Source organism: Tachyglossus aculeatus, chromosome X1 (assembly GCF_015852505.1).
Source record: "Tachyglossus aculeatus isolate mTacAcu1 chromosome X1, mTacAcu1.pri, whole genome shotgun sequence".
NCBI lineage: Eukaryota > Metazoa > Chordata > Mammalia > Monotremata > Tachyglossidae > Tachyglossus > Tachyglossus aculeatus.
In genome coordinates, this window is record NC_052101.1 from 87,281,433 (window position 1) to 87,309,326 (window position 27,894).

Consider the following 27,894-nt stretch of genomic DNA (forward strand, 5'->3'; position numbering starts at 1 on the left):
TTATAGATGAGGTAACTGAGGCGCCGAGAAGTGAAGTGACTTGCTCAAGATCACACAGGAGACAAGTGGTGGAGCTGGTATTAGACACCATGACCTTCTGACACTCAGGCCCATGCTCTATCCACTACACCATGCTGCTTCTCATGCTGCTACTCAGAGAAGCAGCATGGCCTAGTGGCAGGAGCACGGGCTTGGGAATCAGAGGTCACGGGTTCTAATCCAGCCTCTGCCACTTGTCTGCTGTGTGACCCTGGGCAAGTCACTTAACTCCTCTGTGTCACCTCATCTGTAAAATGGGGATTGAGACTGTGGGCCCATATGGGACAGGGACTTGTGTCCAACCTGAATGCCTTGTATCTACCCCAGTGCTTAGAACAGTGCTTGGCACATAGTAAGTGCTTAACAAATGCCATAATTATTATTATGCTGTTCTCTCTGCTATGTGTTTTTGGATATCTCTGATGGTCTATCATGCTTTGCCTCTTTTGGATCTAACTTTCTCAAGAGCAGGAATGTTGTCTTCTCTGTGTTGTGTGACCATTGTGACACTGGTGAAAAATTTAGCACACAGTAGGGGCTCAGTTTACCTGAATCGATGGAAGTTCTGGGGAGATGGATCTGTTAAGGTCCTAGAAGGCAGAAAAAGCCAGGAAATAGAAGCTTGGACTGAGCAAGGGGTGAAAACAATGAGTAATGCCCCAGGTTGGGGTGGGGGTGCAGGGGGTGTAGCGGTGCTTCCCTGAGGCCTGGGGAGGGAGAGGGAGAAGAGCAATAGGGGTAGTGAAGAGGCTACTGACCAATCTGTGACAGCAAGGCCAGAGAAATATGGGACAGCCAAGAACTGAAGCTAAAACTCAGGGGAACAACTGAGAGAATCCCAACTCTAGGGCCATCATGGAAGAGGTGGGGCTAGGAAGAGGGATCCTTCACTATCATGGAAAAGTTGGGAAGTTTTCCTTTTATTTAACTAAGAAATTCTGGGAAAGCCAATTGGAGCAGGTGTTGGAGAAAGGGAGAAATGAGCTATGGAGGACAGGCTGATGAATGGCTCTCAAAAGGAGACAAGGCAGAGCAGTCACTGGCCCTCTTCATTTGGATCCCCATCCCCCTTATCATCATCAATATTTATCAAACCTCTCCTGAGGTCAGGGCACTAGAATAGATACTTGAGGAATGGTCCTGGCTCTCAAGAAGTTTAAAATCCGATGAGAAAGCCAAGCAGGGTAAAACAGTGAAATTATAATTGTTAAGAGTATGTCAGTTTAGATAAAACAAAGATTGATAGGTAGATAAGAAGATATGTGAGTGTTGAGGTGCCAGGGGGCTGATAGGATTAAGATGGAAAAATTATTCAGGGAGGACCTCGTGGAGGTGATGGCTTTTTAGAAAGGTTGTGAAAGGAAGGGAGGTTTGATGAAATCGAGGGAAGAGAAGATCCCAGCTGGTGGTAGTGGGCTGGGTGAGGGGAGTAGGATCTCAGATTGTGGATTATGTTTCTTCAGAACATAGCTGGTTTCCAGGGTTTCTGTCCTCTCCCCAGAGTTGGGGTGAAATTGGGCTGTCAGGAAGTGGAGGGGAAGCAAAGGGACCTGGCCCTAACCAAAAGGATCAGCTTCAGTTCCAAAGTTAGGGAGAGGAGCCAGGAGTCCAGCTCCCTCTGCCCCTCAAAATCGAGGACTCTTGTGTAGGGCTCTCCAGAGAAGCAGAGGAAAGGGTGGAGATCTTTGAGGAAGGGCACCACAGTGGGGAGAAGAGAACCAGAGGGAGACCAAGTTCAGAGGCAGAAACGTGACAGGCATATGTGGGATAGTGTGAGAGATAGTCAGAACTATGAGCCCCATGTGTGACGGGGACTATATCCAATCTGCTTATCGTGTGTCTACCCCAGTGTTTAGTACAGGTGCTTGGCACATAGCAAGCACTTAACAAACACAACTTAAAAGGACTGGGAGGGAGATAGAGCGTTGGGCTTGGGAGGCAGAGGGGTTGGACCACGGGGTTTGAGATGGGAGAAGTCCTAAAGCCATCGGAGGGGATTTTGGGGGGTGTCAGGCTCGAGTGGGAGAGGGGAGTCTCCAGATGAGGGGAAGGCGTGGTTGCTGTTGGGGATTCTTGCTCCCAGCCCCGCGCACGAGATGCTGGGCTCCGTGTCCACGCGACTGGTGGGGGGGCGGGCGAGCGGGGGCGGGGTTTGCGGCGGCGACGACGCCTCCCGGAGCCGGCGAGGAGAGGTGATGCGGCGTGGGGGGAGGAGGTCCCGGCTTCAGCATGAGGGCGGCGTGAGCGATGTGCGAGCAGGCAGCGCGCCTCTGCAGGGACGGCGTGCACAGGCTGCTTCGCAAGCCGCCGCCGCAGGGCCGGGCACTGGGAGGGCTGCTGCGCTGGGTGGGCGCCAGGATGAGCGACCCCAGGGAGCCGCTGCCCGAGGGGCCGAGGGCCGGACACGGATTGTGCCCGGCGCCGCCCCGGAGGGGCACCTCGGTCATCCTGGACGTGAGTATCGCCGGGCCCCCCGCCCCGCCGTCCGGAGGGCTTGATCCCGGACCTCCTCCCCTTTCCGGGATTTCCCCGCCACGGGCGATTCTCACCCCACTGTCCCCATCCCCCCGCCCTCCGGCTCCCCCTGCTCTGTAGCACTCGTCTGGGAGGAAAGACCGTAGGGGGAGAAGCCGGGGACGGGACGGGGCCAGGGGGAAGGGAGCCGGTCGGCTACGGACAGAGCTGGGATCAGGCTTGGGGGGGAGGCCCCATTTCCCGGGCTGACTCCGGACTTGAGCCTTTTGGTGTCCCCTTCTAACAGCTCCAGGTGGAGGGGACGGGAGGAGAGAGAGGGAATTCGGTGGGCGTTGGGCGGGGCGGGGGGAGAGATTAGCCCAAGCAACGAGAGAGAAAAGGGCAGGGAACCCGCGGAGTGCTGTGAAGGGGAGATTGCCAGAGAGCCGATGAGGAGAACTCGCTCCGGGCCGGCTCGTACAGTGCCGCTCCTCCGCACCCCGACTCTTCGCCGGGCTTTGGTGGAGGGAGTGATGATCAGTAGGGGTCGGGAGGGAGGAGGGGCTCCATACTGGGATCCCGTTGTGGGCAGGGATTGTCCCTCTTTATTGCTGTATTATACTTTCCAGGCGCTTAGTACAGTGCTCTGCACACCGTAAGGGCTCAATAAATACGATTGAATGAATGAATGAAAGCCCCAGCTACATTTAGCAGCCTACAGAGCAGCGTGGCTCAGTGGAAAGAGCACGGGCTTTGGAGTCAGAGGTCGTGGCTTCGAATCCCGGCTCCGCCAATTGTCAGCTGTGTGACTTTGGGCAAGTCACTTCACTTCTCTGGGCCTCAGTTCCCTCATCTGTAAAATGGGGATGAAGACTGTGAGCCCCTCATGGGACAACCTGATTACCTTGTATCTACCCCAGCGCTTAGAACAGTGCTTTGCATAGTAAGCGCTTAACAAATACCAACATTATTATTATTATTATTATTACAGAGGCGTCTCTACGTACCATAAACGAAGCTGCGGGGTTTGGGCCCTTTCAATATCCTGGACGCACTCCCAACCGCGAAAATTCCCGAAGCTCCCATCCCAGTCCTGTCGGGTGGGGCCCCATCCCGAAGTTCGGCAGCGCCGAACAAGCCATCCTTTCCAGGGCCGGAATGGGGCAGGGCGGGGACGGGAGTGAGATTCGGGGTTTGAAAAGTGCCGCTCCAAGAAACCGGACCGAACCCGGGAAGGGGCTGAACCCTGGGCTCAGTTCCGGGAGGACGGTTTAAGGAGCGGAGAATTCCGCGAGAGAAATGCTGGCTGGCCCGGGCCATCAAAACCCTCCCTTCTCGGAGCTGGGGACATAAAGTGGTAGAGATTTTCCTGGAGCTACTGAAACCGATTCGGAGCCACTGTCCAGCGTACAACCCGATCCCCGCTCCACCCGACTAGGGTGATACGGAGACAGTCCAGCGCTTAGAATAATAATAATAATGATGGCATTTGTTAAGCGCTCAATATGTGCAAAGCACTGTTCTAAGCGCTGGGGGGGATACAAGGTGATCAGGTTGTCCCACGTGGGGCTCACAGTCTTAATCCCCATTTTACAGATGAGGGAACTGAGGCACAGAGAAGTTAAGTTACTTGCCCAAAGTCACACAGCTGACAATTGGCGGAGCCGGGATTTGAACTCATGACCTCTGACTCTCAAGCCCATGCTTGAGAGTAAACTGAGCCATGCTGCTTACAGTGCTTTGCACATAGTAAGTGCTTAACAAATACTATCATTATTGTTATTACAGCAGAATTCAGGTCTGGGCTGAGGATTTGGAATCGGGAATCACTCGCTCGATCTTATTTATCAAGTGCTTAACTGTGTAGAGGGGGCTGTGCTAAATGCTTGGGAGAGTTCACTGTAACAGAGTTAGTAGATACGTTCCCTGCCCACAACAAGATTACAGTCTACCTGAACATCTTTCGCCCCCACCTTTCTCTTTCCCGGATCCCTTCTCAGTCTGGTCAAAGACTGCCCCGGTTCCCAGCTGCTAAGCATGTTGCAGACTGGGAACTCAATAATAAATAGATTTATATTAATGTCTGTCTCCCCCTCTAGACTGTAAACTCGCTGTGCACAGGGAATGTGTCTACTGTACTCTCACGAGTGCTTAGTACAGAGTTCTGCACACAGTAAGCACTCAGTAAATTGATCAATTTATTGATTGACTGGAGTTTCCATCCTCCAGAGCTAGAAGCAGCACTACTGCTGAAAGTTATTTTTCCTGTGCCAGTTGTCATCAGTGGATCCCTGGGGCCGCAGCTACATCCACGAGACAGGGTCTGTCTGGGGTGAGAAATATTGAAAATCCCAATTAAACAGGATCAACTTGTGTCTGGGTCTCCTACACACTAACAGACCTGATGGGATATCCTGGGGTCACTTGGAATACCCGAGGATAGACAAGAAAGTGATTGAGTTTTGGCGGCTTAGCTGAAAGTTTCACTGATATCACTTTTAAAAGATACAGTTTTCTGTAAGATTCTGAGAATTGGTGAACCAGTAATATGAGAGCCATGCTGGAGATGCCCAAATGTCAGCTCCTCTTAGACTTCTTCCTACCTAAGGTCTCCTTTCCCTTCCTCCACACTTCCTCTCCTCTCCTAAAGGGCATTCGATAAATACGAGTGAATGAATGAATGAGTATGTTGCCCTCAACAGAGAATACCCTGGTAGCAGCTATTCATTTCCCTCCCCCAGTTCTTTTATATATATATATGATTTTTTTTGTGGAGGAAACATAGAAAAATTAGTCATCACCCTATCAGGCAGTGGAGATTCAGTCCCTTTCAACCCCCACCTCTCAATCTCTTTCTTAGTGTTGGCTAGGGAATCCACTGGATGTTTGTGTCTCCCCCAGAATTCAATTCCATAGCCAGATGGTTTGCCACCTGGCATTTAATCTGGGGCGAGAGGGCAGGTGGAGTGAGAAATGGGAGGTGGAAGTTGGATGATTCTCCTGCTTTAGTTCAGCCTCATTCACCCCATCCTGCCCCTTTGCCATCCTCCCTTGCCTGGTGCCTGCCTAGTCCTTGAAACTGGGCACAATGAATGTCCCCCTCCCTCCTGGCGCTTGGCATTTCCCTCTGACAAATGGGCTATGAAGCGTGCCGAGCCATGGGATAAGTAGTTACTTCAAGCCAAGTAGAACCCTTTCGCAACGCCCAACCCTCTGGGGCAGCTGGACCTCAAGGCTGGATGAAGAGAGCGTTTGGACGTGGCCAGGGAAGGGGGGCAGGAGGATGAGGGCCTAGGAGCATAGGCTTAGCAGGTAAGAAACAAGAAGGTGAGGTGATCTGAGGCTTCTTTATTTCACTTCATTCCTTTCAAACTCCAGGAATAAGGAGTGAAGAATCTTCCTCCTTACTCAGCTGTTGAATACTGGACTGAATTAGAACCTTGGGGAGGAGGTGGGTTGGAATGGATTTTTTCTGCACCAGAGTTCCAGCAAGGAACCATTCTGCTTTGACTGGAATTGGCTTGATGGGTCTGAACTGACTGTACTGATCTGAGCTGCTGGATTACTTAAGGTTCTGGGAGTCCCATCACTCCTTTATGATTTAGCATTGTGTGACCTTTTACCAACTCAGATAAATGTGCAGTCATCTCTAACTCTTCCTATTTACTTGTCAGCTGCCAGAGAGAAAGGCCAGCTCAGTACTCCTCTCTTCTCTCTTTTCTGGTTTTTTTCCTAATAAGTCCTAGCCTCAGGACCAACTCCTGCCCTAGCCTAGTCCTGTCTCAAATTTGGACTATGTAAGTCTGGGATTTACCACCCTCTGTGTTTGTTATAGAGGTAGTGGGTGGTGCCCTGTATGGCAAGGATGCTGTGGAGTCTCAGTCCTCAGCCACAAGACCATTAGCCACTCTAATGAGGAGAAAAGGCCCCAGTAACAGCACCGTAACAGTTTTCCAGTGTCAAGGTCTAGGATTTGCTTCCCCTTTGTCCCGTAAGCAGTTGCTTTTTCCCCTCTGCTCTCCAGCCTCAGCTGTGCCTCCTGTCCCTCCCTGGCTTATTCACACTCCTGACTCCCTCCATCGGGTAGCCATATGCCCACGCTTCTTTCTGAGGTCAGCTCTGCCGGCATTGGTTTTGAAATGCCACTGACTAACGACACTGAAAATATCTCTCAGAAGCCTCCTCCACCCACTATGTCTTTCCACTCTCCTCTTGCCTGGCTTGAATAGTGAAAGATCTTGGTCATTGGAGGTTGTCTCCAGGCTGGCCCCCAGAGCCCAGGAGATCATGACTGAAGTTTAATGCCACCCTCTCTCTCCCCTTTTGGACACTCTGACCCTCCTTCCCCCCACCTCTTTTTATAAAATGATATTTAAGTGCTTACTATGTGCCCAGGCACTGTACTAAGTGCTGGGGTAAATGCAAATTAATCAAGTTGGGCACAGTCCATGTCCCTCCTGGGGCTCACAGTCTTAAAAGCCCCATTTTACAGATGAGGTAACTGAGGCCCAGAGAAGTGAAGTGACTTGCCCAAGGTCACACAACAGACAAGTGGCAGAGCTAGGATTAGAACCCAGGTCCTCTGACTCCTGGGCCCATGCACTTTCTACTGAGCCACGCCACTTCTCCCCTTGACCACCCTCCTTTCTATGGGTGATGTTCTGTTGCAGCTTGAGAGCGAGGCCATCTTCAAGAGTTTGAGGACAGCTTGCTATAGATAACCCCAATTGCACATGAGGCTCAGTCAGGGGTTCCAGGTGGAGCGCAAGGCTGTGCCTGGTTGATTGGTGTCAGTTTACCCATCTGTGAACATAAGAGCCCCTCTCCACCTCTTGGAGCTGAAAGATTTTTCTAAGCATCTCACTGCGACCACATGGTTGCTGATCAGGGAGGCTTTGTTAGGCTGCGGGCAACTCCGGTTGTGTGCTCTAAGAGTTAGACAAGCTGCAGCTCTCTGACATAGTGCAATTTGCCCTGTCTTTGCCTATGGGTTTTCTTAAGTGGGTGTCACTTCATGGCTGCCAAGTCTAGGGTTTCCACAGTGGGGAGAGCCCCAGCTATTCTGGCCACCATCCATGAAAGGCAGCATGGCCTACTGACTCAGAGTCTGGAGACCTGGTTTCTAATCCCAAATCTGCCACTTGCCTGCTGTGTGACCTTGGGCAAGTCATTTACATTCTGTACCCCAGTTTCCTCCTCATGAGGATTTAATACCTGTTCTCCCTTCCCCTGTGAGCCTCATGTGGGACGGGAGCTGTGTCCAACCTGATTATCTTGTATCCCTCCCAGCACTTAGTACAGTGCTTGGCACATACTAGGTATTTAACAGATACTACAATTATTACTATGATTTTTAAGTCCTTTCCACTCCTTGACAGATTCTCATTTCCTAGACTTCCTAACCAGGAGGCCGTGGCAGGCTGAGGCTGGGACCAGGGCTGGGGGTCTCTCAAGGGAAAAAATCTAGAAAAAGATATCTAAAGGGAAGAAGGAAGGACTGGATTGACACCACATCCCATAAGCCACAGAGAGCAAGGACTGAGATTTGCTTTGTCTTTGAGCTCTGATGGTCCATGATCTGCTGGAGACTGAATGTGGATCGCTTTATCTCTGAGTCCATATGAGCCCATCTGGACAGTGCAGCAGGTTTGTTGCATTTTGGAAGCTGCATCATGCCACTGCCACTCTGTGAAAATGGGACTTGCTGATGAAAATAGATCATTGACCAACCTCACACAAGAATAGTTGAGCCCCTCACCCCTCACATCCAGGCCGTCACCAAAACCTGCCGGTCTCAGCTCCACAACATTGCCAAGATCCTCCCTTTCCTCACTATCCAAACTGCTACCCTGCTCATGCAAGCTCTCATCCTATCCCGTCTGGACTACTTCATCAGCCTTCTCTCTGATCTCCCATCCTCGTGTCTCTCTCCACTTCAATCCATACTTCATGCTGCTGCCCGGATTGTCTTTGTCCAGAAATGCTCTGGGCATGTTACTCCCCTCCTCAAAAATCTCCAGTGGCTACCAATCAATCTGCGCATCAGGCAGAAACACCTCACCCTCGGCTTCAAGGCTGTCCATCACCTCGCCCCCTATTACCTCACCTCCCTCTCTCCTTCAACAGCCCAGCCTGCACCCTCCGCTCCTCTGCCACTAATCTCCTCACCATGCCTCGTTCTCACCTGTCCAGCCATCTACCCCCAGCCCACGTCATCCCCCTGGCCTGGAATGCCCTCCCTCCGCACATCCGCCAAGCTAGCTCTCTTCCTCCCTTCAAGGCCCTACTGAGAGCTCACCTCCTCCAGGAGACCTTCCCAGACTGAGCCCCCTCCTTCCTCTCCCCCTCGCCTCCCCCTCCATCCCTCCATCTTACCTCCTTCCCTTCCCCACAGCACTTGTATATATGTTTGTACATATTTATTACTCTATTTGTTTTACTTGTACATATCTATTCTATTTATTTTATTTTGTTAATATGTTTGGTTTTGTTCTCTGTCTCCCCCTTCTAGACTGTGAGCCCACTGTTGGGTAGGGACTGTCTCTATACGCTGCCAACTTGTACTTCCCAAGCACTTAGTACAGTGCTCTGCACACAGTAAGCACTCAATAAATACGATTGATTGATTGAGCCCTGACACTCTGCATAAGCCCCTCAGATCTCCTGATGCACGAAGGTGGTGCCGAAACCATGGCATTCCACCTGAAAAAAAATTTGCAGCACTGTGGATCTGAGGGGGTGTGTGTTCATGTGTGTCCTGTCTCCCTGTGTGTCTCTTTTCTGGATTATTTCTTCTCCTTTGAGACTGTCTGTCTCTCTTTGTGCTCTCATGCTTCCTGATGCACCACCCTGAATGTTCCCATTGACTACTTGTGCCCAGGAATAAAGATGTCCTTTTTGCTTCCCTTATACTCTCAACCACATGCCCCTGTTCCTTCCTTAGTGCCAACAAGTACTCCAACGTGACCCAGCTTCCTACTCATCCAAAGCCCATTCTGCTCTAAGTCTCAACCCCGGGCCTCTCAGCCCAAGACCACCACCCACCTCTCTCTTGCCATATTGTGCTTTAGCCCCATTATCCCCACCACCTCTGATGGTCTCCATCCTTAGGACCCCATAGAACCCTAGTTCTACACTCTGGGTAGATTGCCTTTAATCCTGGTCCAATGCCTTGCTATCTCACAAGCCTTATAAAATCATATTCCCTACTGCTCTCACTCCAACACGGTAGGTTTCTCTGTACCCCTCTTATTCCTCCCTCTCGTATCATCACCTTACCTTCCTTCCATTCTGCACTTCACCTACACCACTCCCCAAATCTGCTCTCGCTAAGATTGTCTCAGTCCTTTCCTGGCTGAATCCACTGGCCTCATCTCTGTTCTCATTCTTCTGGACATTTCTTTGGTCTTTGAAACTGTTGATTACTCTCTTCTCAATCAATCAATTGTATTTACTGGGCACTTACTGTGTACAGAGCACTGTAGTAACCACTTGGAAAAGTACAATATAACAGTTGGTAAGCATGTTCCCTGCCCACAAGGAGCTTACAGTCTAGAGGGGTAGAAAGATGTTAAAATAAATTACAGACATGTACATAAATGCTGTAGGACTGAGGGTGGGATAAATAAAGGGTACAAATCATTCATTCATTCAATTCTATTTATTAAGCATTTACTGTGTGTAGAGCACTGTGCTAAATGCTTGGGAAAATACACTACAACAATAAAAAGTAACGATCCCTGCTCACAATGAGCTCACAGCCTAGATGGGGGGAGGCAGACATCAATACAAATAAATAAAATTACAGATATGTGCATAAGTGCTGTGGGGCTAGGGGAGGGGGTGAAGAGCAAAGGGAGCAAGTCAGGATGACTCAGAAGGAAGTGGGAGATGAGGAAAAGTGGGGCTTAGTCTGGGAAGGCCTCTTGGAGGTGATGTGCCTTCAATAAGGCTGTGAAGGTGGGGAGAGTAATTAATAATAATAACAATAATAATGGCATTTGTTAAGCATTTACTAGGTGCGAAGCACTGTTCTAAGCGCTGGGGGGAATACAAGATGATCAGGTTGCCCCACGTGGGGCTCACAGTCTTAGTCCCCATTTTACAGATGAGGTGACTGAAGCCCAGAGAATTTAAGTGATTTGCCCAAAGTCACACAGCTATCTCCTATGAGGCTCACAGTCCAAGAGAAAGGAAGGACAGGTATTGAAACACCATTTTATAGATGAGGAAACCACAGCACAGAGAAGTTGAGTGACTTACCCAAGGTCAAAAAGTACGCAAATGGTGGAGCTGGAATTAGAACCCAGGTCCCCTGAATCCCAAGCCTGTGCTCTTTCCACTAGGCCATGCAACTAGTCTCTCTTTGTGCCTCAGAGTATTCATTCATTTGGGTGACACAGAAGGAAGAGAGAGTAGGGGAAATGAGGGCTTAGCAAGGCCTTTTGGAGGAGATGTGCTCTTAATAAGGCTTTGAAAGTAGGGAGAGTGATCATCTGTTAGATATGAAGAGGAAGGAGTTCCAGGCCAGAGGTAGGACATAAGTGGTGAGGTTGACGAGAAGAGGCTTTCAAATCTTGGCTTTAGCAATACCGTGCTCTCCTGATCTTTCTCTTACTTCCCTGGCCTGTTTTTCTGTCTCAATAATAATAATAATAATATGACTAACTATGGTATTTGTTAAGCACTTACTATGTGCCAAGCCCTGTACTAAGCACTGGGGTAGATCAACCAGGTTGGACACAGTCCCTGTCCCACATGGGGCTCACAGTCTGGGGGGTCTTTGCTGCCTCTTCTACTTGACCAGGAAAAATAAGCTGTGGAAAAATAGTTTGAATAATATCATCATCAATCGTATTTATTGAGCGCTTACTATGTGCAGAGCACTGTACTAAGCGCTTGGGAAGTACAAATTGGCAACATATAGAGACAGTCCCTACCCAACAGTGGGCTCACAGTCTAAAAGGGGGAGACAGAGAACAAAACCAAACATACTAACAAAATAAAATAAATAGAATAGATATGTACAAATAAAATAAATAAATAAATAGAGTAATAAATATGTCCAAACATATATACATATATACAGGTGCTGTGGGGAAGGGAAGGAGGTAAGATGGGGGGATGGAGAGGGGGACGAAGGGGAGAGGAAGGAAGGGGCTCAGTCTGGGAAGGCCTCCTGGAGGAGGTGAGCTCTCAGCAGGGCCTTGAAGGGAGGAAGAGAGCTAGCTTGGCGGATGGGCAGAGGGAGGGCATTCCAGGCCTGGGGGATGACGTGGGCTTGGGGTCGATTGCGGGACAGGCGAGAGCGAGGTACGGTGAGGAGATTAGCAGCAGAGGAGCGAAGGGTGCAGGCTGGGCTGTTGAAGGAGAGAGGGAGGTGAGGTAATAGGGGGCGAGGTGATGGACAGCCTTGAAGCCGAGGGTGAGGTGTTTCTGCCTGATGCGCAGATTGATTGGTAGCCACTGGAGATTTTTGAGGAGGGGAGTAACATGCCCAGAGCATTTCTGGACAAAGACAATCCGGGCAGCAGCATGAAGTATGGATTGAAGTGGAGAGAGACACGAGGATGGGAGATCAGAGAGAAGGCTGATGCAGTAGTCCAGACGGGATAGGATGAGAGCTTGAATGAGCAGGGTAGCGGTTGGGATGGAGAGGAAAGGGCTGATTTTGGCAATGTTGTGGAGCTGAGACCGGCAGGTTTTGATGACGGCTTGGATGTGAGGGGTGAATGAGAGAGCGGAGTCGAGGATGACACCAAGTTGTAATAGTTGCAAGTCCGCCTTCCTGCTTCTCTCCCCAACTCCCAGGCCTGCTCCTTTTCTTTTCCAGACTCCTGCTGCCCACAAGATGCATCATCATAGTATCACTAAGGAGAACAGAAGGGGTTTGGGGACATTTGGGGGCTGCTAAATATAAGTATTTAGAACCCACCTGCAAGGCTGGGCTCCATCTCCCCACTCAATGTCATTCACAATTGGCTGTGTGGAGAAATCTGTCATCGTCTAATATTATATTTTGCACATTTACACCTGTTCATTCCCACCTGAGTGATCCAAACCACAGCAAATCTGATGGGGGTGTGTGTGGGGTGTGTGTGTGTGTGTGTGTGTGACTTCATTTTAGACCTAAATTTACCATACCTCTTTCCCACCCACAGACCTACTAAGATTGTGCTCCTAACATTAAAAAGTATTCACTCCAGAGATGCAGGATTACAAAGCACTTGAAGGAAAATACTGTTGATCCCAAATACAAAACTACACTCACCCTGTGCTTCTCTCCTCTCACAGTAAAGCCCTAGACCTGACCAAGAGCGAGTGACGGGATGAGGTTACTTGCCCTTGGCATTTCTCCCCATCCCCCCTTTGTCCTTCTTGGAGATGGAGAGAGAGAGAGTGGGACTGAACCCACAAAGGGAATCATTGGGATCCAGTGCAATCTGGTGTTTTAGAGAGAAAGCACTGAGGCGGCCAGGCAGCTCCACAGAATGCTGACACTGCATCTTCCTTTTTTTTTTTTTCATAGATATTCCGTCGGGCCGACAAGAATGGTGAGTCCAAACTTCTCTTTCCCATATGTCCTGCTTCTCTTCAGGCCCACAAGGCTGCCATTCTCACAAGACACTATCCATTTCAGATTTGTGGGCCGGGAGTATAGAGAAAGAAGAATGAGTAACACAGCATGGCCTAGTGGAAAGAGCACAGGCCTCAGGGGTCAGAGGACCTGTATTCTAATCCTGGCTCTGCCACTTGCCTGCTGTGTGACCTTGGGTAAATCACTTCATTTCTCTGAGCCCCAGTTTCCTCAACTGTAAAATGGGAATTCAATACCTGTTCTCCCTTCCCTATAGACTATGGGTCACGTTTGGGACAGGGACTGTGCCCAGCCTATTTCACTTGTGTCTACCCCAGTGTTTAGTATGGTGCTTGGCACGTAGAAAGCTCCTAACAAATACCGTAATTATAATTATTGTGAGAAAACTTTTCCATGCCTCAGCTTCCTCCTGTGTATAATAGGGATTGAATATCTGTTCTCCCTCCTGCTTAGTCTTTCCCAAGAGGGTCAGGGACTGCATTTGACCTGATTATCTTGTATCTACCCTCAGCACTTAGTACAGTATTTAGCATCTAGTAAGCCCTTAACAAATACCTTTGTTATTACTAATAAGAATAAAAATAATAAAGGGAACATGGCTGGACAATCCAGAGACCCACTTAACTTCTGGCCTTGACCCATAGAAGACCTCTCCACAAAATCCAGGAATCAGCAAATGTTTGTCTTTGGTCTCCCTCAGGGAAAATCTTCAGTAGTCAATCAGTCAAACAAATTTATTGAGCGTTTGTGTGCACAGCACTGTACTAAGTGCTTGGGAGAGTACAATATAACAATAAACAAACACATTCCCTGCCCATAACGAGCTTACAGTCTTGAATGGATTCAGAGGTGAAGTGGTGAAGCTGAGGTTCTAACTTCAGGCAACGGGAACTGGATTTGATTGCTCTCCACTACTCCTGGATCTCATGACTCTGGAGGCTGTTTCTCCAAGGACAAAAGTAACTGTCCATTTGTGGGGTCTGACTAGCCTGCCGTTCTCTGGGGAGAGTTCTATGGTTGATTCCTAGTGAAGCCCCTTGTGGGCAAGGAAGAGGATCCCAATCTCAAGAGCTTTCTCAGGCTGAGAGCTGGATCACTTTGGTCATCTCTCCCCAGGGAAGACTGATGTTTAATTGGGCATTAGGAGAACTAGGTTTGAGTCCCAGTTCTGCCACTGACATCTTATGTGACCTTGGGCAAGTCACCTAACTTCTCTGGGCCTCAGTTTCCTCATCTGTAAAATGGGATAAAATAGATTATGAGCCCCATGGGGCTGTAACTATGTCTCGTCTCATATCCTATCTACCCCAGTGCTCAACTCACAGTAAGCACTTAAGTGCTACTTTCATTATTATTCCATCATTATTATTATTAGAGAAGCAGCATGGCTCAGTGGAAAGAGCTCGGGCTTGGGAGTCAGAGGTCATGGGTTCTAATCCCAGTTCCACCACATGCCTGCTGTGTGACCTTGGGCAAGTCATTCAACTTCTCTGAGCCTCAGTTACCTCATCTGTAACATGGGGATTAAGACTGTGAGCCCCACATGGGACAACCTGATCACTTTGTATTCTCCCCCAGCATTTAGAACAGTGCTTTGCACATAGTAAGCATTTAAAAAATGCCATTATTATTATTATTATTTTTATTATTATTGCAGATGCCCCCAGTTCTCCAGGGTCACTGTTTGGAGAAGGTTAGTCTTCTCCCCTCTGCACCCACACTTTGGAACCTGGAGCAATAATTTCTCGGTGTGTGATGATAATCAGGGAGGCAAGCTCTGCTCTGATAGCCATAGACATTCTTACAGTGGAAGCAGAGGCAACTCTAGGCTGTTTAAAAACACAATAAAAATTTAGGGAAACCTCACCTCTGAGCAGGAGGTCAGAGACATTACTGGAAAGGTAGGATACTCAATATTTTTCCTGGGCTCATTAGTGAACTTCCTTTCTGGGACTACAAAGTCAAAGAGAAATCAATGGTATTTATTGAGCATTTACTGGGTATAGAGCACTGTACTAAGTGTTTGATACTGTATTAATGGTGGTTGAAGTAATTACCTGGATAATTCAATCAACATAAACAGCCAATCTGGTTAATCCATCCCCCCAACACCCCTTTTTTCTCAATAGCAGGATTTTTCTCAACCAACAAATGGAACCACTACTTCACTTGATAAGCTTGTGAAATTCATTACCACCATCCTGGGGGTAGGTGCGTTCAGAAATAAAAAGTAGTTAATATAGAGGCTTTATTTGAGTTAGGTCTTTACCAAGGAAGATGTTAGAGTCCCCACACCCAAATTAGTTTGGGGGGAGGGGAGGGGTTGTAGCACTTAAAAGGAAATGGAGTAGACTCTTGTCATCATCCAGGATGCCTTAGACCAAATTGATAATGTATATGTGAACAGATCACCAGGACCAGATGGCCTCCACCCAAGAGTTCTAAAGGAATTCAAAAGGGAAGGTGCAGAACTCCTCTAGACTGTAAGCTCGTAGTGGACAGGGAATTGTGTCTGTTTATTGTTGTATTGTACTCTCCCAAGCACTTAGTACAATGCTCTGCATGCAGTAAGTGCTCAATAAGTATGATTGAATGAATGTAACTTCTTATTACAAATTACCACTGAAACAGAGGACTGGTGGATCATCATTGTGACTCACAGTTATGAAAAAGGCTCCAAAGGTGATCTAGTCAATGAACGCTGGAAAATCCCACTTCTATACCTGGAAAATAAGGGTCTATTTTTAAGTTTAGGATTAGTGAGCTCTTAGAAAAACACAATCTCTTGGGGGAAAGACAACATGATTACTGAAAGGGGAAGTTATTCTTCACTAACCTGCTGAAGGTTGTTGAAAGGATTAATAAACATGTGGCTTGATAGAGAAGCAGTGCAGAAAACACAGTTAGGTTTTCAAAAAGCCTTTGACAGGATTCCAGACCAAAAACTTTTTAAAATACCTCAGGAATCATAGAGTTTGAGGGAATATTCTATTCCCTGTGCAATAGGGAATTATTCTGTCATAGAGAGAAAATTGGATCAAATATAGGAAACAGAGGCAAGGGAGAGGCAGTGTGGCCTAGTGGATAAAGCTTGGGCTTGGGAGTCAGAAGGACCTGGGTTCTAATCCCAGCTCCTCCACTTGTCTGCTGTGTGATCTTGGGCAAGTCACTTCACTTCTCTGTGCCTCAGTTGCCTCATCTGTAAAATGAGGATTAAACCTGTGAGCCCCATGCGGGACATGGATTGCATCCAACCTGATTAGCTAGTATCTACCCCAGCATGGCATGTAGTAAGTGCTTAACAAATAGTATTTTTTAAAAAACCCTTTTCAGGAGGGAGAAGTGTTAATAGTGGTGTTCCCCAGGGGTCAGTGTTAGGACTGGTTTTGTTTAACACCTTCATAAATGTTCTGGAAATGGAAGTGTGCAGTGGAATCCCCAGGTTTCCAGGTAGGACTAAGCTCTTTGGGGTGTTAAAATGCTGCACAGATGAGAAAAATGAAAAGTCAGAAAGGCCTCATATAAACCTGGCATTGAATGGTTTGAAAAATGCCAGACAACCTTCAATTTGAGCATAGTGTATAATAGTGCACCTTGGGAAAATAATCTAAATGACAACTACATGATAAGTTCTAAACTATTAGCTCTCAAGAAAGAGATCTAGGAGTTATTTGTGACATTAAAAAGATTGTCCAATATGTGACAGCCATCAAAAAGGCCAACTGAATGCTGGGCATCATCAGAAAGGGAATTAAAAATATTTTAAAAGGCCCTGTTTTGTCACTATATAAAGTCACGATCGACTCGTACTTGGAAGTGTGTGTAATTCTAGTTGATGCATTTTAGCTTGCTCCATTGAAGTTGAGGGTGGAAGATTCAAAACAAACAAAAGGAAACACTTCTTTGCACAACGGGTGGCAAGCATATGGGATTCATTACCACAGGAAATTGTCCAGGCAGAAAATATCAGCAGATTCAAGATGGGTTTGGATAAATTCATGGACAAGGGGTCCATAATTAATTACTGGAGGGAATATTAGAGATGGGAGAGGAAAAGCTGGGGATGTTAGGACACCCTGCCACAACAGGGTGGATGTCAATCAGCACAGTGTTCCTCCAACCATCCTATAGGAACTATTGGCAATAAACCAATGGTCTGGATGGCCATTTGTGTTTTCCATTATTCAAAGGATTGCACTGAGTTTCCATTTCACCTTGCCTGTGTAGACACAAGCACGGTGTAACAAATAGTCTGGCATTCTTCTTGGCTTTAATTTTTCCATCTGACCTTTGGGGATTTAGTGCTTTGGGATCTCAAGATTCTTGCCATTAGTAAACTTCACAATCCCCTGCAGAGGGCTCCATCCTCCTTCTGAACATGACATTCCAAAAAGGGTTCCCAGGATAGGGAGAAGAAAGTTGGATCAGTAGCTTTTGGGGAAAAATAATCAAGGACAGGATTTCCTTTCTTTGTATGCCACTTATGCCTTGAGGGTGACGAGAGAGCGAGGTTCAGGGAGAAATATGAGCAAGGGAGCCATACAGACTGAGCAGATTACAGGATCTGCTGCACTGTGGCTTGTGCCTGGCAGAGGAAACAGAGTTTTCTGGCAAAAAATTAGAAATGAAGAAAAGCAAATGGTGGAACAGATGTTGAACCTTTCAGTCTGGAATCTGATCAGATTTGGCTAAAGGGCACCTCATTCAGTCTCAAGGTCCTGTAGCAACTCAGCTTTTGTGTATTTCCCTAATTGCATTGTAGAAGAGATAAATGTGAGACAAATGACTTGTCTCCAGCCTAGTGCTGGGTGGAGGGGTTTCTGTGCTGTAAGGTGTATAAATGACGATGACTGAGCGCTAAGCAATGATCCTAGGCATATTTGGAGCATTCTGGGTACCCTACACTGCTGCAGTTAAATTGTTCCCAGAGTGGAGAGTAGGAAGAATTGTCTCTTCAGAGGCATAGACCTTAGGGCACCATATCAGGTGTATGTTCCAACAGCCCACTATGGTCTACTTGGGGGAGTACACAAAGGAGACTGCAGGAACAAACAATGTAAGACCTGTCTCATCCCAAACTGAGTTGTAAGAGTTCACTGCCCATTCTCAGCCTCTCTGAGATTTATCTCCCTTCTCAAGGGAAAGAGGGACAGGATTGTACAAATGGGGTTTCCCTGTGGTGCCCTGAGTGTGACACAAGGACTTCTGGGCACATACAATTGATTGTGTCTGCACAATGGTGTGTCGGTCACCACACTGCTGGGGGTTACAGGGCCCCCAAATCAAATCTGACCCACATTTCTGGGACCCAGTCTGGCCTAGACCAGTGCTCAGGCTGGGAAGATCCGCAGCTGTGGGCCAGGCCCATATAGAACAATAAAACCAGGGAGGAACCTGGGTCAGGAGTCTGCGTTCCCCTAGACTGTAAATTCATTGTGGGCAGGGAACATGCTTACCAACTCCATTGTATTGTACTCTCCCAAGTGTTTAGTACAGTGCTCTGCACAGTAAGCACTCAGTAAATATCATTGATGGATTGATCATGAATGAAACAAGTTTGCATTCTTTTGCACGTACACAAACACACACACACACACACACACACACAAATTCTAGAAATGAAAAAACACCAGTAACATTAAGATGCTCCTTCAATCAGTCAATCTGTGGTATTTTTTGAGTGTTTTCTGTGTGCAGAGCACTGTACTAGGCACTTGGGAGAGTACAATATAACAGAGTTGGTAGGCACGTTCCCTACCCAGATGGAACTTACAGTCCAGAGGGGGAGAAGGACATTAAAATAAACTGTGGATAGGTACATGAGTCCTGTGGGGCAGAGGGTGGGATGAATATCAAATGTTTAAAGGGTACAGATCCTCTTAGAAGCAGCATGGCCTAGTGGAAAAAGCATGGGCTGCAGAGTCAGAGGACCTGGATTCTAATCACGACTCTTCCACTTGTTTGCTGGGTGACCTTGGGCAAGTCACGTAACTTCCCTGTGCCTCAGTTATCTCATCTGTCCAATGGGGATTAAATCCTACTCCCTTCTATTTAGACTGTGAGCCCCATATGTGACAGGGACTGTATCCAACCTGATAAACCTGTATCTACCCCAGCACTTAGAACAGTGTTTGACACATAGCACTCAACAAATAACATTAAAAAAAGACCCAAGTGTCTCTGAGAGAAGTGGATTTAACAAACTGAGAAAATTAAGTAACTGGGAAAATACTAACAAGTTACAGTTATTTTGCCCCTCCCAATCTGCATTCAAAAGCAGCAATTATTGGGTTTACACTGATTAAAAATGTCAAGTTTGAGGTGCTTTCTTCCCTGGCTCTTTTCTCTTTAGGCAGCCATCATTCAACATGCAATCTACCTCTGCAGGAGCCACCTTATGGGGGAGCTGGGTATGAACCTGGAGCGGGAACAACCCAGGCCTTTGATTCAGCCTCAGTCACTCTTCTTACATTTAATTCACAGAGTAAGCTGGCGGCTCTCAGGAACCAAAATAGCACTCCTGTTTCCCAATGGGTATGAAAGACAATATTCCTCCTCCCCCACCTCACCCCAGCTGAGCATGTGCCTGCTGTGCTGATGATGAAAGGTACTGATCCCAGCCCCAACTGCGCAGATGCATATTTATTAGAAAAAAAATCTCGATTCCTTTTATCCCTTTGGGCACATGCTCCATCTCGCCTCCAATCCAATTATCTCCATCATCGAGAAATGTTCTGTCTTTAATGAAGACACTCAGACACCTTGTTTTCAGGATCTTCCATTTTAGCAGGAGAAAATGTAGGGCTAGTTGTACATGAATTATGTGCAGACATGCTCTGGGGATAATTATATCACCAAGATATAATTATAGATTGCATTTAGGTTGCTTTTGAGTTACCTTTTTTGATATCTTAATGGAAATATTCATGTCAGTCCTGAAAAACAGAGCCTGTCTTTAGCCAGGAGCTTTAGGGAAGAGAAGTTCAAAACACAAATGGGTTAGGGCCTGAACAGGACATCTTTAAACATCCTGCTCACTTCCCAGAGTTGGACCACTGCAATGTTGGGAAGGTTCCCTCCGCCCAAACCCCCATGGTGCATTCAAGGGAGAGATGCTGCTGAGAAATACCACTTTTCAGAGTAGAGAAAAAGAAAGTATTGGGGAGGGACAGTGGGAGATCTGAAATCTTTGAGTAGGCCACCAGGATTTTTCCTGGTTTCCCTCTGGGGATGTCCAACTCTGCCTTTACCTCTCCCCATTCCATGACAGGAGAATATTGATTCCCTCCTCCCTTTCCCTTGTTCCTTCTCCCTTTAATCCAAGGTCTTGTTCATTGTCCTTCCTTAAGACTGTAAGCTTGTTGTGGGCAGGGAAATGTCTACCGACTCTGTTGTACTCTTCCAAGTGCTTTGTCCAGCGCTCTGCACTCAGTAAGTGCTCAATAAATACCACTAATTGATCGATTAAGTCAGGGTCCCTACCCCAGCCTGTATGCTCACCAGCCACCCCTTGGCCATAGGATTCAGTAGAGCACCTATTTCTGGTTGCTTTTTGGCTGGGGTGTTTTTTGGCTGGGGCATAAATGAAGTCCAGCAGTGAAATTCTTGATATTCTGAAAGGCATGTTTCATGCTGAAGAACCTAAGACCAAAAGAACTGCTATTAAGTTTTTCTAGTAAGAAGAAAAACCCAGGGCATTAAGGACTTCCCCGGGTAGTATTTTCTGAGCTCTACCTGTGTGCAGAGCACTGCACTGTGTGAACACCAACCAGCAGTGTACCGTTCACTAATTTCTTTTCACTACCTTATTCGCCCTGTCTTCTCCATCGTCTATGCACAAGGGTTTATACCCATTAAGCACTTTGATTCTCTCCCCACCCCAGCCCCGCATCACCCTTAAACACTTTAATATTCACCCCAGGCCCACATCCTTCCCTCCCTTTGAGCATGTTTAATAAGTTAGTCAGACCCTACATTTGTGCTTCTCTTTCAAATTTTGGTGTGAATCAGAGCATAAATTCAAGGATAAATGGAAAAATAAATATTGGGAGGGAATTTTAAGCACTTATAAAACATTTTCTGTTGGTTTGATGCCTTGCGGTCATCTTTAAGGGCCAGAGGTCAAGATAACTAATTTGGAATTTTCAAAGCTTCATGGTCCCAGAAGGTGGAGAGCTGCAAGATTGACTGGGGTCCTAAAGGCTTTAAGTAGGACACCAGGTTGGAATTAGAGGAAAATGCTAGAAGGACCCTCCACTCTCCCTAGGCTACAGAGGGGTCCTTAAGAGAGGGTTTCCTGAGCCTAGTCCTCCTGCCCTATATCAACCCCAGCCTGATGTGAAGAATTGTTTCTTGCTGTGCTAATGAATGAAGTCCAGCAATGAAATTCTTGATATTCTGAAAGGCATGTTTCATGCTAAAGAACCTAAGGCCAAAAAAACTGATCAGACTGATCAACAGTCTGTCCAGCCTAGAATGCTTGGAGGAATTGCATGCTGGCTGCCTTTGACTCTGTTAATGGTTCAGGGTGTGCCTGCTAATGTCATTTACATGCTTAATGGACCCTTCTGTAATCCATTATGGACTGCTCCTCCCTGAATTTTTCCAGACCTCTCTGACATAGAGCTGTTTTTGGCTTTACAACTTCCTGGGATCCAAATTCCACATGCTTATTCCCTGCTAGGTGTGTGTTTGGAACCTACCATCCTCAGGCTCTGTGTGTTTTCCTCCTATTATGGAATGTGGCAAAAGGCAATTCTGTATTTGCTGAGTCCACATGCTCCCTGAGTGTGTAAAATTCAATCACATTCCCTCTCACCCTTCATCTTTCCAGTAGTAATCATATTTATTAAGCTCTTACTGTGTGTGCAGAGCACTCTACTAAGCTCTGGGAGAGAATACACAGTTGGGAATTAGACATGGTCCCTGTCTCTCAGGCATGGACTCATTCCTCAAGGACCTCACAATCTTTCCAGACTAAAGAACCCTCTCTTTTCTATCTATTCTATTTTTCTTGGTTTCCCTCTGTGCTTGGCACATAGTAAGCGCTTAAGTACCATAATTATTTGTATTAGAACATTTCTCCATTCCACTGACAGATAGACCCTTCTGTCATAAGACCTTTCTGCATAAACTTCTGAACCCTGAGGGTCTGGGGACATAGAATTGTTTTTTGTTTCCTCCCCAGTAACATTTATTTGAGGTTGGAGCTCTTCAAAAACTGAACATTGAGGTGTAGGCTCTGCCCTCAAGGGGCTTATGACAACCCCCTGAGGCACTGCTGAATGAAGTGGAGAGATTACCAGTGTCCTTAGGACCTGAGACAGAATTAGGGCAGCTAATAGAGGAAGTGTGTCTCTCTTCTCATCCCTCAAGGGATGACTCCAGGCTGGGAAGACCCTTCTTACAGGTGGCAATGAGGAAAAGATGTTACTGTTGGCGGGAGTGCCCTGACTTCAAGTTCTTGTGAAGGCAGGGGGCAGAAGTTGTACCCAAGTTACCTGACCTTTGTGATCACTTTGAAATCCAAGAGGATGTTGGATCTTTGATCCTTCACATCACCAGTGTCTATTTAATAAGAATAATAATGGTATTTGTTAAGCATTTCCTGTGTGCCAAACACAATGCTAAGCACTGGGGTAGATGCAGGATCATCAGATCCGACATACATGGGGTTCACAGTCTAAAGGATAGGGAGGGAGGGATGTGTCTGTGTGATAATTCCATTTCTTCTCTTCTCCCCACCAAATCCCCAGGGTATCAAAAGCTCCCTCTCCCCCTCACCCCCACACATAAACACACACACTTAGGCTGACCCCCTGGCCAGAGCCGGGCCACTGGTGCTCCTTGGGACAGGGAACATTTGTCTTGTTTCTGTTGTACTCTCCCAAGAACTTAGTACAGTGCTGTGTACCCAGTAGGTGCTAAATAAATGTCATTGAATGCCCACAAACTTGACCATTTCCCAAAATAGCTTCTTCTCTCCAGCTCCTCATCAAAGTGACTCCCATCTCTTTACTGGTTCCCTGTCATCCCAGGAAGCCCTAGTGCATTTGTTCTAAAGTGATTAAGGTGCAATTTCAGCTCATTGAACTGTCACTTAACTGGTTGATTGTTCATGTCTCTGGATTCGCTGAATTAATATTTGAATCTGATTGATTGCTCTGGGCTCCAGTCAGGCTGTTCTGGCTAGCCCACCTGGGGCTGGGGCTATTTTTTCTGAGTAGATATTGTGCCCAGAGGGCAGGTGAAGTCTAGAGGAGGAAGCTGAGGCTCCTAAAATTGACCAGAGCTTGGGTAAGATGGCATTGGACTGGGAGATATAGGGAGAGGGAAAGTTTTGACAGAAATCTGGCCATAAGAGGTAGAGTCTCCCAGCAGGACTGACTCAAACCTTGCCAAAGGCAGAATCAGGACAAATTGGTCTGTTGGCCCATCTCCCATGCAGCAGAAAAGTCCAGTGCGTTTTCTGATTCCCACGCAGGTGGAAGCCTCTTTTTTGGGGTAGCTCAGACAGGTGGTAAACCACATCTCCCATGCCCCACACCCTCAAATCTCCTTAGGAGAACCCCAGACTGATCCAGAAAACAGCCCCAGGGTCTAATTTATTGAAACTCTACAGCATGTACAAAGCCACGCACACAGTGGGTGCTCAGTAAATATTAATTGGTGATGAATATGCTAAGCTTGAAATGACAGCATCTTTAATTAGCAACTTAATTAGGCTGAAACCATGCCAAGCTGGCTGCTTCTGGAACCAGGAGTGGATTTGCTGAGTAAGAACTGAAATGGAAGATCATTTTGGCATACTCCGCTTTGCTATTTCATGGATTGGACCCCCACTTGATGTCACAGCCATGGGTCAGAACTTGGCAGTCCGCAAGATTTTCCCTTCACCTCTGTTATTCAGTGCATCCTCACAAGCTTCTTCCAGCTTTAGGATCAATAACCTCCAGGGAGACTTTTCTTTGTGCTTAGGAGCCATTCAGTTTTGTGAGAAAGTGTGCCCTCAGAGGAACGCCTCTGGCCCGGATGACCATTCTTGGAAATTTTTCATCTTTGCTGCGAGGTTCCTTAGCAGTTCTCTAGGGGTCTAAACTCCACAAGCCCAATGGCCTTTCCTGTGGGTCCTCTAGCCATGATCAGCCCAGTTTCACTCAAGAGTTTTCTCTGATGTGTTGTTCATTGTGGGCAGGGAACTTGTTTACCAATTTCTGTTGTATAGTACTCTGCACACAGTAAGGGCTTAATACCATTGAATGGAAAAAGAAGTTGGGATGGTCCAGTTCTGTTTCATCCTGCTCTATTCTGCTTCTGGGGATTTGACTTGTTTTCTTGACTCTGACTGTTGAACTCTGAGCTGAGGGCCTGGTGAGACTGGTCAGTAGGAAACAAATGAATAAGGTGAAGTGAAAGAGAAGCAGTGTGGCCTAGCGGTAAGAGCATGGGCCTGGAAGTCATATGGACCTGGGTTCTAATCTCAGTTCCATTACGTATCTGCTGTGTGACCTTGGGCAAGTCACTTAACTTCTCTGTGCCTGTTACCTCATCTGTGAAATGGAAATTAAGACTGTAAACTCTATGTGGGACAGGGACTGTGTCCAACCTGATTAGCTTGTTTCCTCTGCTCTGACTCATGCCTGGGTGAAAGGAGATGGGTGGTTGGTTGAAAGTGGCACAACATGAAATGAGTTAAGAACTAAAGGGATAAGAAAGGTGCTGGAGAAGTCCAAGGAGCCTGGGAGGATTCCCTGTGTCTTTGGAACATTCTGTTCTTCCTTCTCCTTACATTCTTACACTCCTCTAGACTGTAAGTTCATGGTGGGTAGGGAACATGTCTGCCAACTCTGTGGTATTGTAGTCTCCCAAGTGCTTAGTAACATGCTCTGCACTCAGTAATGTTCAATGAATACCACTGATTGATTGAGTCTCCCAATCTTGGGTAAATCAAAGGAGGAAACAAGGGTTAAGACACCAAATAGTTTCTCATAATCAGGCCACAGTCTAGCTTTTGCCACTGTAATATCTAATAGATCTTTTAAAATAAACCTGAAACCAGTTACTCCTGTACTTGAGAAGAATGGAAGAACATCAGCTTGATCACGACTTGGTCAGTGCAATGATTCATTTATCCCAGTACTCTGCCTCTGACAGGGGAAGTAGAATACTTGGAGGAATCATTTGCTTTTTGTATGCCTTGACACAGTCCCCAACTTTTCCCATCTACACCTCTAGCTTTCATTCTAGTGTCCCTCTATGGGCAACTCTTCCATTAATTTATTCAATACCCTCTTGGATCTGTTAACATTTTCTACCCATATAACTTTCTGTGTTAATGAATTCCACATATTTACCCCCTGCTGTGTGAAGAAGTTTCATTTCTTTTGTTTTGAACCTACCACTTTCAATGGGTGCTCCCTCATCCTAGTGCTGTTGGATTTGAACAACGATTCTGTATTCACCCTGTTTTCATCCTTCATGATTTCATAGACTTCAGTCATGTCCTCTCTCAAGCTTCATCTTTCCAGAATGAAGAGTCCTAAATGCTTCAGCCTAGCCTCATACAGAAACTTCTCCATCCCCCTGTTCATCATGGGTGTCCTCCCCTAAACCTTCTCCATCATCATGTAGTTCAGGCTTGGATTATTTTTCCCAAGATCTATCACCTTGGACTTGCTCACACTGAAGCTCATCTGTCATTTTTCAACACATTCACTCTGCTTTATCAATTAATGGTATTTAATGAGTTCTTACTCTGTTCAGAGCACGGTGCTAAGCTCTTGGGAGAGTACAACAAAGTTGGCAGACACATTCCCTGCCCACAATGAGCTTACAGTCTAGAGGACTTATGAGGTGTTCCTGCAGTTTATCATCAACTGCATGGCATTTCACCCACCAGAAGAGCATAGGGTTCTCCACAAACTTGGAGATTTTCCTTCACACACTTCTTTCAAATCATTTCTGAAGATGCTGAACAAACCCAGTCCTAGCATCAATCCTTGGATGACTCAGTATTTACACTTCTCTGTACTTAAGAGTGGCCTTATATTCGTGGGTTTCCTATCTTTTAGCCAGTTTTTATCATGGCAAAACATTCCTTGGCTCCCAAGATAACTCTGATATTTTTTTAAGCCTTCGATGTGGAACTTTATCAGTCCATTTAAAAATCTAAATACAGTCAGTTCCCCTGTAGCAGGGTTATTATGTACTGGACAAACCCCAAATTAGGGAAAACTGACAGTATGATACTAATTCCTTGACTGATGCTGTGTACCTGCTCACAATTGTTTCTTCCACTGTCGCATCGCGTGTCATTGAATATTCCCTAATTCCCTAACAGAGTCATACCCAAAACACATAGTGAAAATGTGCTCTTTGGAAGAATTGAGTTTACTGGTTCCCTTCTCTCCACAAAATGATAATGATAATTATGATATCATTTATGTGTTTTTCAGGTGCCAAGCACTGTACTGAGCAATGGAGTAGATACAAGGCACAACTCATCAGGTCAGACACAGTCCCTGTTCCACATGGGGCTCACAGTCTAAGTAGGAGGGAGAGCACGTATTGAATCTTCATTTTACAGAGGAGGAAACTGAGGCACAAAGAAGTTAAGTGACTTGTCACATAGTCACACAGGAGACAAGTGACAGGGCCAGGTATAGAACCCAAGTCCTCTGGCTCCCAGATCCAGTCTCTTTCCACTAGGCGGTACTGATCCTACAAAAAATTCAAGTAGAGTTGTGAGGCCTGATTTCCACTCACAAAATGAATGCATGCTATTTAACCCCCCACAGGCTGTTTTTTTTGTAACTCCTCACTGATCATAACAGGCAGCAAACCTTTACTTTTGTGGGGGTCCTTCAACTGAGGCAAAAACAAAATATAAGTGGAATAACCTCAAACTCCTTCAGCACTAAACCCTGTCTGGAGGTGCAAAAACTCAGTCCCCAGGGGAGGGTGATTTCTGCTGCCTGGAATCCAATCAGTGGTTTATCATCTGGGAATCAGAAATGGTCCCTAAAGTGCATCCTAATGATGCTAAGTCCCTATTAATGTCTTTTAGCTGAGACCCACAATCTTTCTGACCAATTTAGGAGCCTGAACCTGGGCTTTTTCCTTTTAGAATAGCACAGATGCCTCCTTGTCATGGGCTTTGTGAACAACGGGTTCTGATTCTCACTGAATGAAGTCTTATGGTAAATTTCTTCTTAATACTTGATCACTTTGCACTCACTCACTCTGGGGAACTCATTCATAGAGAAGCAACATGGCTCAGTGGAAAGAGCACAGGCTTGGGTGTCAGAGGTCATGGGTTCTAATCCTGGCTCTGCCACTTGTCAGCTGTGTGACTTTGGGCAAGTCACTTGACTTCTCTGTGCCTCAGTTCCTTCATCTGTAAAATGGGGATTGACTGTGAGCCCCACCTGGAACAACCTGATTACCCTGTATCCCCCCCCGCCGCCCAGCACTTAGAACGGTGCTCGACACATAGTAAGCGCTTAAGAAATTAGCATTATTATCATTATTATTATGATTATTATCTTTCATCTGCTCATACTGCTTCAGCTATCACCACTGGGTAGGTGACTCCCAAATTGATCAGGCTAGCCTCAACCTTTCACTTGCTTGGCAATCTCACATTTTCTCCTGCCTCAAGGACATCTGCACATAGATGTTTGGTTGGCATCTTAAGCTCAGCATGGCTAAAGCTGAAGTCATCAATCAATCAATCATATTTATTGAGTGCTTACTGTGTGCAGAGCACTGTACTAAGCACTTGGGAAGTACAAGTTGGCAACATA

At 46.6% G+C, this 27,894-nt stretch overlaps 1 protein-coding gene across 1 annotated transcript in view; it reads left to right on the forward strand.

Annotated features, from left to right (window-relative positions):
* Positions 1–2,278: 2,278 nt before the first annotated feature.
* NECAB2 (N-terminal EF-hand calcium binding protein 2) overlaps positions 2,279–27,894 on the forward strand; it is a 154,388-nt gene continuing 128,772 nt past the window's right edge. Inside the window, exons 1-2 of the mRNA XM_038740814.1 lie at positions 2,279–2,493; positions 13,022–13,046. Of these exons, the coding sequence (XP_038596742.1) occupies positions 2,287–2,493; positions 13,022–13,046 (232 nt within the window). The 5' untranslated portion in view covers positions 2,279–2,286. The remainder of the gene's footprint in view (positions 2,494–13,021; positions 13,047–27,894) is intronic.